The sequence below is a fragment of the Hyla sarda genome, unplaced genomic scaffold (genome assembly GCF_029499605.1).
Source record: "Hyla sarda isolate aHylSar1 unplaced genomic scaffold, aHylSar1.hap1 scaffold_174, whole genome shotgun sequence".
In the NCBI taxonomy this organism is placed as follows: domain Eukaryota; kingdom Metazoa; phylum Chordata; class Amphibia; order Anura; family Hylidae; genus Hyla; species Hyla sarda.
The window spans coordinates 270724-287461 of record NW_026608382.1 but is presented as its reverse complement, the minus strand read 5'-3'; the positions used below and the strand labels follow the sequence as shown (position 1 = coordinate 287461).

Below are 16738 nucleotides of genomic sequence, written 5' to 3'. Positions count from 1 at the left end.
CGGTACAAGGGAGTAGACAGAAGCAAGGTCGGACGTAGCAGAAGGTCGGGGCAGGCAGCAAGGATCGTAGTCAGGGGCAACGGCAGGAGGTCTGGAACACGGGCTAGGAACAAACAAGGGAACGCTTTCACTAGGCACAAGGGCAACAAGATCCGGCAAGGGAGTGCAGGGGAAGTGAGGTATAAGTAGGGAGTGCACAGGTGGAAACTAATCAAGGTAATTGGAAGATTGGACCAGGCACCATCATTGGTGCACTGGCCCTTTAAATCGCAGAGACCCGGCGCGCGCGCGCCCTAGGGAGCGGGGCCGCGCGCGCCGGGACAGGACCGACGGAGAGCGAGTCAGGTACGGGAGCCGGGGTGCGCATCGCGAGCGGGCGCCACCCGCATCGCGAATCGCATCCCGGCTGGAGGCGGTACCGCAGCGCACCCGGTCAGGAGATCTGACCGGGGCGCTGCAGCAACGAGGATGAGGCGAGCGCTCCGGGGAGGAACGGGGACCCGGAGCGCTCGGCGTAACAGTACCCCCCTCCTTGGGTCTCCCCCTCTTCTTGGGTCCAAAGAACCTGAGGATCAAAAACTCAATTCTTTCGTGATGAGGTCCGATGCACATTAGGAGGGGTTCCGTGCGGTAACGCACGGCACAGTCCAAACTTTCATTGTTAACACAATTGATGTAGAGGGGTCTGGCGAGACTGGTCACAGGGATGTTGAACCTGTTGATAAGAGAGGCCAAAAAAAAATTTCCTGCAGATCCGGAATCCAAGAAGACCATAGTAGAGAAGGAGAAGGCAGAGGCAGATATCCGCACAGGCACAGTAAGGCGTGGAGAAGCAGAGTTGACATCAAGAACTGTCTCACCTTTGTGCGGAGTCAGCGTACGTCTTTCCAGGCGGGGAGGACGGATAGGACAATCCTTCAGGAAGTGTTCGGTACCGGCACAGTACAGGCAAAGATTCTCCATGCGGCGTCGTGTCCTCTCTTGAGGTGTCAGGCGAGGCCGGTCGACCTGCATAGCCTCCACGGCGGGAGGCACAGGAACGGATTGCAGAGGACCAGAGGAGAGAGGAGCCGGGGAGAAAAAACGCCTCGTGCGAACAAAGTCCATATCCAGGCGGAGCTCCAGACGCCATCCGGAAAAACGCATGTCAATGCGAGTGGCAAGATGAATGAGTTCATGTAGGTTAGCAGGAGTTTCTCGTGCGGCCAGAACATCTTTAATGTTGCTGGATAGGCCTTTTTTAAAGGTCGCGCAGAGAGCCTCACTATTCCAGGACAACTCGGAAGCAAGAGCACGGAACTGAATGGCGTACTCGCCAACGGAAGAAACACCCTGGGCCAGGTTCAGCAGGGCAGTCTCGGCAGAAGAAGCTCGGGCAGGCTCCTCGAAGACACCACGGACCTCAGCGAAGAAGGACTGGACTGTGGCTGTGGCAGGATCATTGCGGTCCCAGAGCGGTATGGCCCCAGACAAGGCCTTTCCAGAAAGGAGACCACGGCAGAGTCTAGAGTCCTCATCAAATTTGTCCGGCAGGGACAAGCAGGGGTTAGGAGCGGCCTTGCTGCGGAGGAGTTGCAGGAGCCGGCGGAGGAGATGGTTGTTGCAGCTGTAGCTGTGACTGAAATTGTGACTGAAGCTGCTGTATCTGTGACTGAAGTTGCAGTGTCACGGTGGTCAAGTAAGCCAGCTGGTGATTTCGTTGGGCAATCTGTCGGGCTTGCTGGGCGACCAGTGTGGGGAGGTCGGCGACAACTGGCAGAGGAACTTCAGCGGGATCCATGGCCGGATCTACTGTCACGATCCCGGCTGGTAGGAGGTGGATCCTCTGTGCCAGAGAGGGATTGGCGTGGACCGTGCTAGTGGACCGGTTCTAAGTCACTACTGGTTTTCACCAGAGCCCGCCGCAAAGCGGGATGGTCTTGCTGCGGCGGTAGTTACCAGGTCGTATCCACTAGCAACGGCTCAACCTCTCTGACTGCTGAAGATAGGCGCGGTACAAGGGAGTAGACAGAAGCAAGGTCGGACGTAGCAGAAGGTCGGGGCAGGCAGCAAGGATCGTAGTCAGGGGCAACGGCAGGAGGTCTGGAACACGGGCTAGGAACAAACAAGGGAACGCTTTCACTAGGCACAAGGGCAACAAGATCCGGCAAGGGAGTGCAGGGGAAGTGAGGTATAAGTAGGGAGTGCACAGTTGGAAACTAATCAAGGTAATTGGAAGATTGGACCAGGCACCATCATTGGTGCACTGGCCCTTTAAATCGCAGAGACCCGGCGCGCGCGCGCCCTAGGGAGCGGGGCCGCGCGCGCCGGGACAGGACCGACGGAGAGCGAGTCAGGTACGGGAGCCGGGGTGCGCATCGCGAGCGGGCGCCACCTGCATCGCGAATCGCATCCCGGCTGGAGGCGGTACCGCAGCGCACCCGGTCAGGAGATCTGACCGGGGCGCTGCAGCAACGAGGATGAGGCGACCGCTCCGGGGAGGAACGGGGACCCGGAGCGCTCGGCGTAACAATTATGGTAGTATCTGTAGATTACTGATGACATCCTTATGGTGGTATCTGTAGATCACTGATGACATCATTATGGTAGTATCTGTAGATCACTGATGACATCATTATGGTATTATCTGTAGATCACTGATGACATCGTTATGGTGGTATATGTAGATCACTGGTGACATCATTATGGTATTATCTGTAGATCACTGATGACATCATTATGGTGGTGTCTGTAGATCACTGGTGACATCATTATGGTGGTATCTGTAGATCACTGATGACATCATTATGGTAGTATCTGTAGATCACTGATGACATCATTATGGTGGTATCTGTAGATCACTAGTGACATCATTATGGTAGTATCTGTAGATCACTGGTGATATCATTATGGTGGTATCTGTAGATCACTGGTGACATCATTATGGTAGTATCTGTAGATCACTGATGATATCATTATAGTGGTATCTGTAGATCACTGATGACATCATTATGGTGGTATCTGTAGATCACTGGTGACATCATTATGGTGGTATCTGTAGATCACTGATGACATCATTATGGTAGTATCTGTAGATCACTGATGACATCATTATGGTAGTATCTGTAGATCACTGATGACATAATTATAGGAGTATCTGTAGATCACTGATGACATCATTATGGTAGTATCTGTAGATCACTGATGACATCATTATGGTAGTATCTGTAGATCACTGATGATATCATTATAGTGGTATCTGTAGATCACTGATGACATCATTATGGTGGTATCTGTAGATCACTGGTGACATCATTATGGTGGTATCTGTAGATCACTGATGACATCATTATGGTAGTATCTGTAGATCACTGATGACATCATTATGGTAGTATCTGTAGATCACTGATGACATAATTATAGGAGTATCTGTAGATCACTGATGACATCATTATGGTAGTATCTGTAGATCACTGGTGATATCATTATGGTGGTATCTGTAGATCACTGGTGATATCATTATGGTAGTATCTGTAGATCACTGATGACATCATTATGGTAGTATCTGTAGATCACTGATGACATAATTATAGGAGTATCTGTAGATCACTGATGACATCATTATGGTAGTATCTGTAGATCACTGATGACATCATTATGGTAGTATCTGTAGATCACTGATGACATCATTATGGTAGTATCTGTAGATCACTGATGACATCATTATGGTAGTATCTGTAGATCACTGATGACATCATTATTGTAGTATCTGTAGATCGCTAATGACATCATTATGGTGGTATCTGTAGATCACTGATGACATAATTATGGTAGTATCTTTAGATCACTGGTGACATCATTATGGTAGTATCTGTAGATCACTGGTGACATCATTATGGTAGTATCTGTAGATCACTGATGACATCATTATGGAGGTATCTGTAGATCACTGATTACATCATTATGGAGGTATCTGTAGATCACTGATGACATCATTATGGTAGTATCTGTAGATCACTGATGACATCATTATGGTGGTATCTGTAGATCACTGATGACATCATTATGGTAGTATCTGTAGATCACTGGTGACATCATTATGGTAGTATCTGTAGATCACTGATGACATCATTATGGTAGTATCTTTAGATCACTGGTGACATCATTATGGTAGTATCTGTAGATCACTGATGACCTCATTATGGTAGTATCTGTAGGTCAATGATGACATCATTATGGTAGTATCTGTAGATCACTGATTACATCATTATGGTAGTATCTGTAGATCACTGATTACATCATTATGGTAGTATCTGTAGATCACTGGTGACATCATTATGGTAGTATCTGTAGATCACTGGTGACATCATTATCATAGTATCTGATTTTTTTTCCATGGTTTGCTGCAGTGTGAATCATCTCAGTCCGGGCACATAGTCTACAGGACACATAGTCTACAGGGCACATAGTCTACAGGGCACATAGTCTACAGGGCACATAGTCTACAGGGAATATAGTCTACAGGACACATAGTCTACAGGGCACATAGTCTACAGGGCACATAGTCTACAGGGAACATAGTCTACAGGGCACATAGTCTACAGGACACATAGTCTACAGGGCACATAGTCTACAGGGCACATAGTCTACAGGGCACATAGTCTACAGGACACATAGTCTACAGGGCACATAGTCTAGAGGGAACATAGTCTACAGGGCACATAGTCTACAGGGCACATAGTCTACAGGACACATAGTCTACAGGACACATAGTCTACAGGACACATAGTCTACAGGACACATAGTCTAGAGGGAACATAGTCTACAGGGCACATAGTCTACAGGGCACATAGTCTACAGGGCACATAGTCTACAGGGCACATAGTCTACAGGACACATAGTCTACAGGGCACATAGTCTACAGGACACATAGTCTACAGGACACATAGTCTACAGGACACATAGTCTACAGGACACATAGTCTACAGGGCACATAGTCTACAGGACACATAGTCTACAGGGCACATAGTCTACAGGGCACATAGTCTACAGGACACATAGTCTACAGGGCACATAGTCTACAGGACACATAGTCTACAGGACACATAGTCTACAGGACACATAGTCTACAGGGCACATAGTCTACAGGACACATAGTCTACAGGGCACATAGTCTACAGGACACATAGTCTACAGGACACATAGTCTACAGGACACATAGTCTACAGGGCACATAGTCTAGAGGGAACATAGTCTACAGGGCACATAGTCTACAGGGCACATAGTCTACAGGACACATAGTCTACAGGACACATAGTCTACAGGACACATAGTCTACAGGGCACATAGTCTACAGGGCACATAGTCTAGAGGGCACATAGTCTAGAGGGCACATAGTCTAGAGGGCACATAGTCTACAGGGCACATAGTCTACAGGGCACATAGTCTACAGGGCACATAGTCTAGAGGGCACATAGTCTAGAGGGCACATAGTCTACAGGGCACATAGTCTACAGGGCACATATTCTAGAGGGCACATAGTCTACAGGGCACATATTCTAGAGGGCACATAGTCTACAGGGCACATAGTCTACAGGACACATAGTCTACAGGGCACATATTCTAGAGGGCACATAGTCTACAGGGCACATAGTCTAGAGGGCACATAGTCTACAGGGTACATAGTCTACAGGGCACATATTCTACAGGGCTCATAGTCTAGAGGGCACATAGTCTAGAGGGCACATAGTCTACAGGACACATAGTCTACAGGGCACATAGTCTACAGGGCACATAGTCTACAGGGCACATAGTCTACAGGGCACATAGTCTACAGGGCACATAGTGTACAGGACACATAGTCTACAGGGCACATAGTCTACAGGGCACATAGTCTACAGGACACATAGTCTACAGGGCACATAGTCTACAGGGCACATAGTCTACAGGGCACATAGTCTACAGGGCACATAGTCTACAGGGCAAATAGTCTACAGGGCACATAGTCTACAGGGAACATAGTCTACAGGGCACATAGTCTACAGGGCACATAGTCTAGAGGGAACATAGTCTACAGGGCACATAGTCTACAGGGCACATAGTCTACAGGGCACATAGTCTACAGGGAATATAGTCTAGAGGGCACATAGTATACAGGGCACATAGTCTACAGGGCACATAGTCTACAGGGAACATAGTCTACAGGGCACATAGTCTAGAGGGAACATAGTCTAGAGGGCACATAGTCTACAGGACACATAGTCTAGAGGGCACATAATCTAGAGGGCACATAGTCTACAGGGCACATAGTCTACAGGGCACATAGTCTACAGGGCACATAGTATACAGGGAACATAGTCTACAGGGCACATAGTCTACAGGGCACATAGTCTACAGGGCACATAGTCTACAGGGCACATAGTCTACAGGACACATAGTCTACAGGGCACATAGTCTACAGGACACATAATCTACAGGGCACATAGTCTACAGGGCACATATTCTAGAGGGCACATAGTCTACAGGGTACATAGTCTACAGGGCACATATTCTAGAGGGCACATAGTCTACAGGGCACATAGTCTACAGGGCACATATTCTAGAGGGCACATAGTCTACAGGGCACAAATTCTAGAGGGCACATAGTCTACAGGGCACATAGTCTACAGGGCACATAGTCTACAGGGCACATAGTCTACAGGGCACATATTCTAGAGGGCACATAGTCTACAGGGCACATAGTCTACAGGACACATAGTCTACAGGGCACATAGTCTACAGGGCACATAGTCTACAGGGCACATAGTCTAGAGGGCACATAGTCTACAGGGCACATAGTCTACAGGGCACATAGTCTACAGGACACATAGTCTACAGGACACATAGTCTAGAGGGAACATAGTCTACAGGGCACATAGTCTACAGGGCACATAGTCTACAGGGCACATAGTCTACAGGGCACATAGTCTACAGGGCACATAGTCTACAGGGCACATAGTCTACAGGGCACATAGTCTACAGGGCACATAGTCTACAGGGCACATAGTCTACAGGACACATAGTCTACAGGACACATAGTCTACAGGGCACATAGTCTACAGGGCACATAGTCTACAGGGCACATAGTCTACAGGGCACATAGTCTACAGGGCACATATTCTAGAGGGCACATAGTCTACAGGGCACATAGTCTAGAGGGAACATAGTCTACAGGGCACATAGTCTACAGGGAACATAGTCTACAGGGCACATATTCTAGAGGGCACATAGTCTACAGGGCACATAGTCTACAGGACACATAGTCTACAGGACACATAGTCTACAGGGCACATAGTCTACAGGGCACATAGTCTACAGGGCACATAGTCTACAGGGCACATATTCTAGAGGGCACATAGTCTACAGGGCACATAGTCTACAGGGCACATAGTCTACAGGGCACATAGTCTACAGGGCACATATTCTAGAGGGCACATAGTCTACAGGGCACATAGTCTACAGGGCACATATTCTAGAGGGCACATAGTCTACAGGGCACAAATTCTAGAGGGCACATAGTCTACAGGGCACATAGTCTACAGGGCACAAATTCTAGAGGGCACATAGTCTACAGGGCACATAGTCTACAGGACACATAGTCTACAGGGAACATAGTCTTCAGGGCACATATTCTAGAGGGCACATAGTCTACAGGACACATAGTCTACAGGACACATAGTCTACAGGGCACATAGTCTACAGGACACATAGTCTACAGGACACATAGTCTACAGGACACATAGTCTACAGGGCACATAGTCTACAGGACACATAGTCTACAGGACACATAGTCTACAGGACACATAGTCTACAGGACACATAGTCTACAGGGCACATAGTCTACAGGGCACATAGTCTACAGGGCACATAGTCTACAGGGCACATATTCTAGAGGGCACATAGTCTACAGGGCACATAGTCTACAGGGCACATATTCTAGAGGGCACATAGTCTACAGGGCACATAGTCTACAGGGCACATATTCTAGAGGGCACATAGTCTACAGGGCACAAATTCTAGAGGGCACATAGTCTACAGGGCACATAGTCTACAGGGCACAAATTCTAGAGGGCACATAGTCTACAGGGCACATAGTCTACAGGACACATAGTCTACAGGGAACATAGTCTTCAGGGCACATATTCTAGAGGGCACATAGTCTACAGGACACATAGTCTACAGGACACATAGTCTACAGGACACATAGTCTACAGGACACATAGTCTACAGGGCACATAGTCTACAGGACACATAGTCTACAGGACACATAGTCTACAGGACACATAGTCTACAGGACACATAGTCTACAGGGAACATAGTCTTCAGGGCACATATTCTAGAGGGCACATAGTCTACAGGACACATAGTCTACAGGACACATAGTCTACAGGACACATAGTCTACAGGACACATAGTCTACAGGGCACATAGTCTACAGGGCACATAGTCTACAGGGCACATAGTCTACAGGACACATAGTCTACAGGGAACATAGTCTTCAGGGCACATATTCTAGAGGGCACATAGTCTACAGGACACATAGTCTACAGGACACATAGTCTACAGGGCACATAGTCTACAGGGCACATAGTCTACAGGGCACATAGTCTACAGGGCACATAGTCTACAGGACACATAGTCTACAGGACACATAGTCTACAGGACACATAGTCTACAGGGCACATAGTCTACAGGACACATAGTCTACAGGGCACATAGTCTACAGGGCACATAGTCTACAGGGCACATAGTCTACAGGACACATAGTCTACAGGACACATAGTCTACAGGACACAGTCTACAGGACACATAGTCTACAGGGCACATAGTCTACAGGGCACATAGTCTACAGGACACAGTCTACAGGACACATAGTCTACAGGGCACATAGTCTACAGGGCACATAGTCTACAGGACACATAGTCTACAGGACACATATTCTACAGGGCACATTTTCTACAGGGCACATAGTCTACAGGACACATAGTCTACAGGACACATAGTCTACAGGACACATAGTCTACAGGACACATATTCTACAGGGCACATAGTCTACAGGACACATAGTCTACAGGACACATAGTCTACAGGGCACATAGTCTACAGGGCACATAGTCTACAGGACACATAGTCTACAGGACACATAGTCTACAGGGCACATAGTCTACAGGGCACATAGTCTACAGGGCACATAGTCTACAGGGCACATAGTCTACAGGGCACATAGTCTACAGGACACATATTCTACAGGGCACATAGTCTACAGGACACATAGTCTACAGGACACATAGTCTACAGGGCACATAGTCTACAGGGCACATAGTCTACAGGACACATAGTCTACAGGACACATAGTCTACAGGGCACATAGTCTACAGGGCACATAGTCTACAGGGCACATAGTCTACAGGGCACATAGTCTACAGGGCACGTTGTAGTGTTATCAGTTCATACTTGGTAGGTACTCCCCTGTGACTTAGTGGCCCATGCCGCCATGTTTTCACGCACAACCTGCCCTATCTTACGTATTTCTACTGCTTTTCCACTTTGACTTCAATACAAACAAACGGCATTGGGTACCGGGACCGCTCCTCACCACAATGTCCGTCATTCACAGGAAACTTGCTGTAAAACTTAAGGGACTTCTGCGCCGGGAAAAGTCTTGGACCAAACTGGAAGACATGAAGATGGTGTTTTGTTTTGTTAGATCCAGAATCTCAGGTGAGACCGAAGCCTTAATCATTGTGAGATATATGATTGCGTATGATTGTATTATATATTATAGATATTATTGTGTATGATTGTATTATATATTATAGATATCATTGTGTGTGATTGTATTATATATTATAGATATTATTGTGTATGATTGTATTATATATTATAGATATTATTGTGTATGATTGTATTATATATTATAGATATTATTGTGTATGATTGTATTATATATTATAGATATTATTGTGTATGATTGTATTATATATTATAGATATTATTGTGTGATTGTATTATATATTATAGATATTATTGTGTATGATTGTATTATATATTATAGATATTATTGTGTATGATTGTATTATATATTATAGATATTATTGTGTGATTGTATTATATATTATAGATATCATTGTGTATGATTGTATTATATATTATAGATATTATTGTGTATGATTGTATTATATATTATAGATATTATTGTATATGATTGTATTATATATTATAGATATCATTATATATGATTGTATTATATATTATAGATATCATTGTGTATGATTGTATTATATATTATAGATATTATTGTGTGATTGTATTATATATTATAGATATCATTGTGTATGATTGTATTATATATTATAGATATTATTGTGTATGATTGTATTATATATTATAGATATCATTGTATATGATTGTATTATATATTATAGATATTATTGTGTATGATTGTATTATATATTATAGATATTATTGTATATGATTGTATTATATATTATAGATATCATTGTGTATGATTGTATTATATATTATAGATATTATTGTGTATGATTGTATTATATATTATAGATATTATTGTGTATGATTGTATTATATATTATAGATATTATTGTGTATGATTGTATTATATATTATAGATATTATTGTGTATGATTGTATTATATATTATAGATATCATTGTGTATGATTGTATTATATATTATAGATATTATTGTGTGATTGTATTATATATTATAGATATCATTGTATATGATTGTATTATATATTATAGATATTATTGTATATGATTGTATTATATATTATAGATATCATTGTGTGATTGTATTATATATATTATACATATTATTGTGTATGATTGTATTATATATTATAGATATTATTGTGTATGATTGTATTATATATTATAGAAATCATTGTGTATGATTGTATTATATATTATAGATATTATTGTGTATGATTGTATTATATATTATAGATATTATTGTGTATGATTGTATTATATATTATAGATATTATTGTGTATGATTGTATTATATATTATATATATCATTGTGTGATTGTATTATATATATTATAGATATCATTGTGTATGATTGTATTATATATTATAGATATTATTGTGTGTGATTGTATTATATATTATAGATATCATTGTGTATGATTGTATTATATATTATAGATATTATTGCGTATGATTGTATTATAAATGATAGATATTATTGTGTGATTGTATTATATATTATAGATATCATTGTGTGATTGTATTATATATTATAGATATTATTGTATATGATTGTATTATATATTATAGATATTATTGTGTGATTGTATTATATATATTATAGATATCATTGTATATGATTGTATTATATATTATAGATATCATTGTGTATGATTGTATTATATATTATAGATATTATTGTGTATGATTGTATTATATATTATAGATATTATTGTGTATGATTGTATTATATATTATAGATATCATTGTGTATGATTGTATTATATATTATAGATATTATTGTGTATGATTGTATTATATATTATAGATATTATTGTGTGATTGTATTATATATATAATAGATATTATTGTGTATGATTGTATTATATATTATAGATATCATTGTGTGATTGTATTATATATTATAGATATTATTGTGTATGATTGTATTATATATTATAGATATTATTGTGTGATTGTATTATATATTATAGATATCATTGTGTATGATTGTATTATATATTATAGATATTATTGTGTATGATTGTATTATATATTATAGATATTATTGTGTGATTGTATTATATATATAAAAGATATTATTGTGTATGATTGTATTATATATTATAGATATCATTGTGTATGATTGTATTATATATTATAGATTTTATTGTGTATGATTGTATTATATATTATAGATATCATTGTGTATGATTGTATTATATATTATAGATATTATTGTGTGATTGTATTATATATTATAGATATCATTGTGTATGATTGTATTATATATTATAGATATTATTGTGTATGATTGTATTATATATTATAGATATTATTGTGTGATTGTATTATATATATAAAAGATATTATTGTGTATGATTGTATTATATATTATAGATATCATTGTGTGATTGTATTATATATTATAGATATTATTGTGTATGATTGTATTATATATTATAGATATTATTGTGTGATTGTATTATATATAATAGATATTATTGTGTATGATTGTATTATATATTAAAGATATTATTGTGTATGATTGTATTATATATTATAGATATTATTGTGTGATTGTATTATATATTATAGATATTATTGCGTATGATTGTAATATATATTATAGATATCATTGTGTATGATTGTATTATATATTATAGATATTATTGTGTATGATTGCATTATATATTATAGATATTATTGTGTGTGATTGTATTATATATTATAGATATTATTGTGTATGATTGTATTATATATTATAGATATCATTGTGTATTATTGTATTATATATTATAGATATTATTGTGTATGATTGTATTATATATTATAGATATTGTATATGATTGTATTATATATATTATAGATATCATTGTGTATGATTGTATTATATATTATAGATATTATTGTGTATGATTGTATTATATATATTATAGATATTATTGTGTATGATTGTATTATATATTATAGATATTATTGTGTGATTGTATTATATATATTATAGATATTATTGTGTATGATTGTATTATATATTATAGATATTATTGTGTATGATTGTATTATATATTATAGATATCATTGTGTATGATTGTATTATATATATTATAGATATTATTGTGTGATTGTATTATATATTATAGATATTGTGTATGATTGTATTATATATTATAGATATTATTGTATATGATTGTATTATATATTATAGATATCATTGTGTATGATTGTATTATATATTATAGATATCATTGTGTATGATTGTATTATATATTATAGATATCATTGTGTATGATTGTATTATATATTATAGATATTATTGTGTATGATTGTATTATATATTATAGATATTATTGTGTATGATTGTATTATATATTATAGATATTATTGTGTATGATTGTATTATATATTATAGATATTATTGTGTATGATTGCATTATAAATGATAGATATTATTGTGTGATTGTATTATATATTATAGATATTATTGTGTATGATTGTATTATATATTATAGATATTATTGTGTATGATTGTATTATATATTATAGATATTATTGTGTATGATTGTATTATATATTATAGATATCATTGTGTGATTGTATTATATATTATAGATATCATTGTGTATGATTGTATTATATATTAAACATATTATTGTGTATGATTGTATTATATATTATAGATATCATTGTGTGATTGTATTATATATTATAGATATCATTGTGTATGATTGTATTATATATTATAGATATTATTGTGTATGATTGTATTATATATTATAGATATTATTGTGTATGATTGTATTATATATTATAGATATTATTGTGTATGATTGTATTATATATTATAGATATTATTGTGTATGATTGTATTATATATTATAGATATTATTGTGTATGATTGTATTATATATTATAGATATCATTGTGTATAATTGTATTATATATTATAGATATTATTGTGTATGATTGTATTATATATATTATAGATATCATTGTGTGATTGTATTATATATTACAGATATTATTGTGTGATTGTATTATATATTATAGATATCATTGTATATGATTGTATTATATATTATAGATATTATTGCGTATAATTGTATTTTATATATTATAGATATTATTGTGTATGATTGTATTATATATTATAGATATTATTGTGTTTGATTGTATTACATATTATAGATATTATTGTGTATGATTGTATTATATATATTATAGATATTATTGTGTATGATTGTATTATATATTACAGATATTATTGTGTGATTGTATTATATATTATAGATATTATTGTGTATGATTGTATTATATATTATAGATATTATTGTGTATGATTGTATTATATATTATAGATATTATTGTGTGATTGTATTATATATTATAGATATTGTGTATGATTGTATTATATATTATAGATATTATTGTGTGTGATTGTATTATATATTATAGATATCATTGTGTATGATTGTATTATATATTATAGATATTATTGTGTGTGATTGTATTATATATTATAGATATTATTGTGTATGATTGTATTATATATTATAGATATTATTGTGTATGATTGTATTATATATTATAGATATTATTGTGTGTGATTGTATTATATATTATAGATATTATTGTGTATGATTGTATTATATATTATAGATATTATTGTGTGTGATTGTATTATATATTATAGATATCATTGTGTATGATTGTATTATATATTATAGATATTATTGCGTATGATTGTATTATAAATGATAGATATTATTGTGTGATTGTATTATATATTATAGATATCATTGTGTGATTGTATTATATATTATAGATATTATTGTATATGATTGTATTATATATTATAGATATCATTGTGTATGATTGTATTATATATTATAGATATTATTGTGTATGATTGTATTATATATTATAGATATTATTGTATATGATTGTATTATATATTATAGATATCATTGTGTATGATTGTATTATATATTATAGATATCATTGTGTATGATTGTATTATATATTATAGATATTATTGTGTATGATTGTATTATATATTATAGATATTATTGTGTATGATTGTATTATATATTATAGATATTATTGTGTATGATTGTATCATATAATATAGATATCATTGTGTATGATTGTATTATATATTATAGATATTATTGTGTATGATTGTATTATATATTATAGATATTATTGTGTATGATTGTATTATATATTATAGATATTATTGTGTATGATTGTATTATATATTATAGATATTATTGTGTATGATTGTATTATATATTATAGATATTATTGTGTATGATTGTATTATATATTATAGATATTATTGTGTATGATTGTATTATATATTATAGATATTGTGTATGATTGTATTATATATTATAGATATCATTGTGTGATTGTATTATATATATTATAGATATCATTGTGTATGATTGTATTATATATTACAGATATTATTGTGTGATTGTATTATATATTATAGATATCATTGTGTATGATTGTATTATATATTATATATATTGTGTATGATTGTATTATATATTATAGATATTGTGTATTATTGTATTATATATTATAGATATTATTGTGTATGATTGTATTATATATTATAGATATTATTGTGTGATTGTATTATATATTATAGATATCATTGTGTATGGTTGTATTATATATTATATATATTGTGTATTATTGTATTATATATTATAGATATTGTGTATTATTGTATTATATATTATAGATATTATTTTGTATGATTGTATTATATATTATAGATATTATTGTGTATTATTGTATTATATATTATAGATATTATTGTGTATGATTGTATTATATATATTATAGATATCATTGTATATTATTGTATTATATATTATAGATATTATTGTATATGATTGTATTATAGATATTATTGTGTATTATTGTATTATATATTATAGATATTATTGTGTGATTGTATTATATATTTTAGATATCATTGTGTATGATTGTATTATATATATTATAGATATCATTGTATATTATTGTATTATATTTATTATAGATATTATTGTGTATGATTGTATTATATATTATAGATATCATTGTGTATTATTGTATTATATATATTATAGATATTATTGTGTATGATTGTATTATATATTATAGATATTGTCTATGATTGTATTATATATTATAGATATCATTGTGTATTATTGTATTATATATATTATAGATATCATTGTGTGATTGTATTATATATTATAGATATCATTGTGTATGGTTGTATTATATATTATATATATTGTGTATTATTGTATTATATATTATAGATATTGTGTATTATTGTATTATATATTATAGATATTATTGTGTATGATTGTATTATATATTATAGATATTATTGTGTATTATTGTATTATATATTATAGATATTATTGTGTATGATTGTATTATATATTATAGATATCATTGTATATTATTGTATTATATATTATAGATATTATTGTATATGATTGTATTATAGATATTATTGTGTATTATTGTATTATATATTATAGATATTATTGTGTGATTGTATTATATATTTTAGATATCATTGTGTATGATTGTATTATATATATTATAGATATCATTGTATATTATTGTATTATATTTATTATAGATATTATTGTGTATGATTGTATTATATATTCTAGATATCATTGTGTATTATTGTATTATATATATTATAGATATTATTGTGTATGATTGTATTATATATTATAGATATTGTCTATGATTGTATTATATATTATAGATATCATTGTGTATTATTGTATTATATATATTATAGATATCATTGTGTGATTGTATTATATATTATAGATATCATTGTGTATGATTGTATTATATATTATAGATATCATTGTATTATATATATTATAGATATTGTGTATGATTGTATTATATATTATAGATATTGCGTATGACTGTATTATATGTTATAGATATTTATGTGTATGATTGTAT

General features: G+C 34.5%; 1 protein-coding gene across 1 annotated transcript in view; it reads left to right on the top strand.

Moving 5' to 3' along the window:
- Nucleotides 1–16738, top strand: part of LOC130312927 (hydroperoxide isomerase ALOXE3-like) — an 82229-nt gene that overhangs the window by 28845 nt on the left and 36646 nt on the right. Inside the window, exon 5 of the mRNA XM_056552620.1 lies at nucleotides 9635–9738. Coding sequence (XP_056408595.1) covers nucleotides 9635–9738 — 104 coding nt within the window. The remainder of the gene's footprint in view (nucleotides 1–9634; nucleotides 9739–16738) is intronic.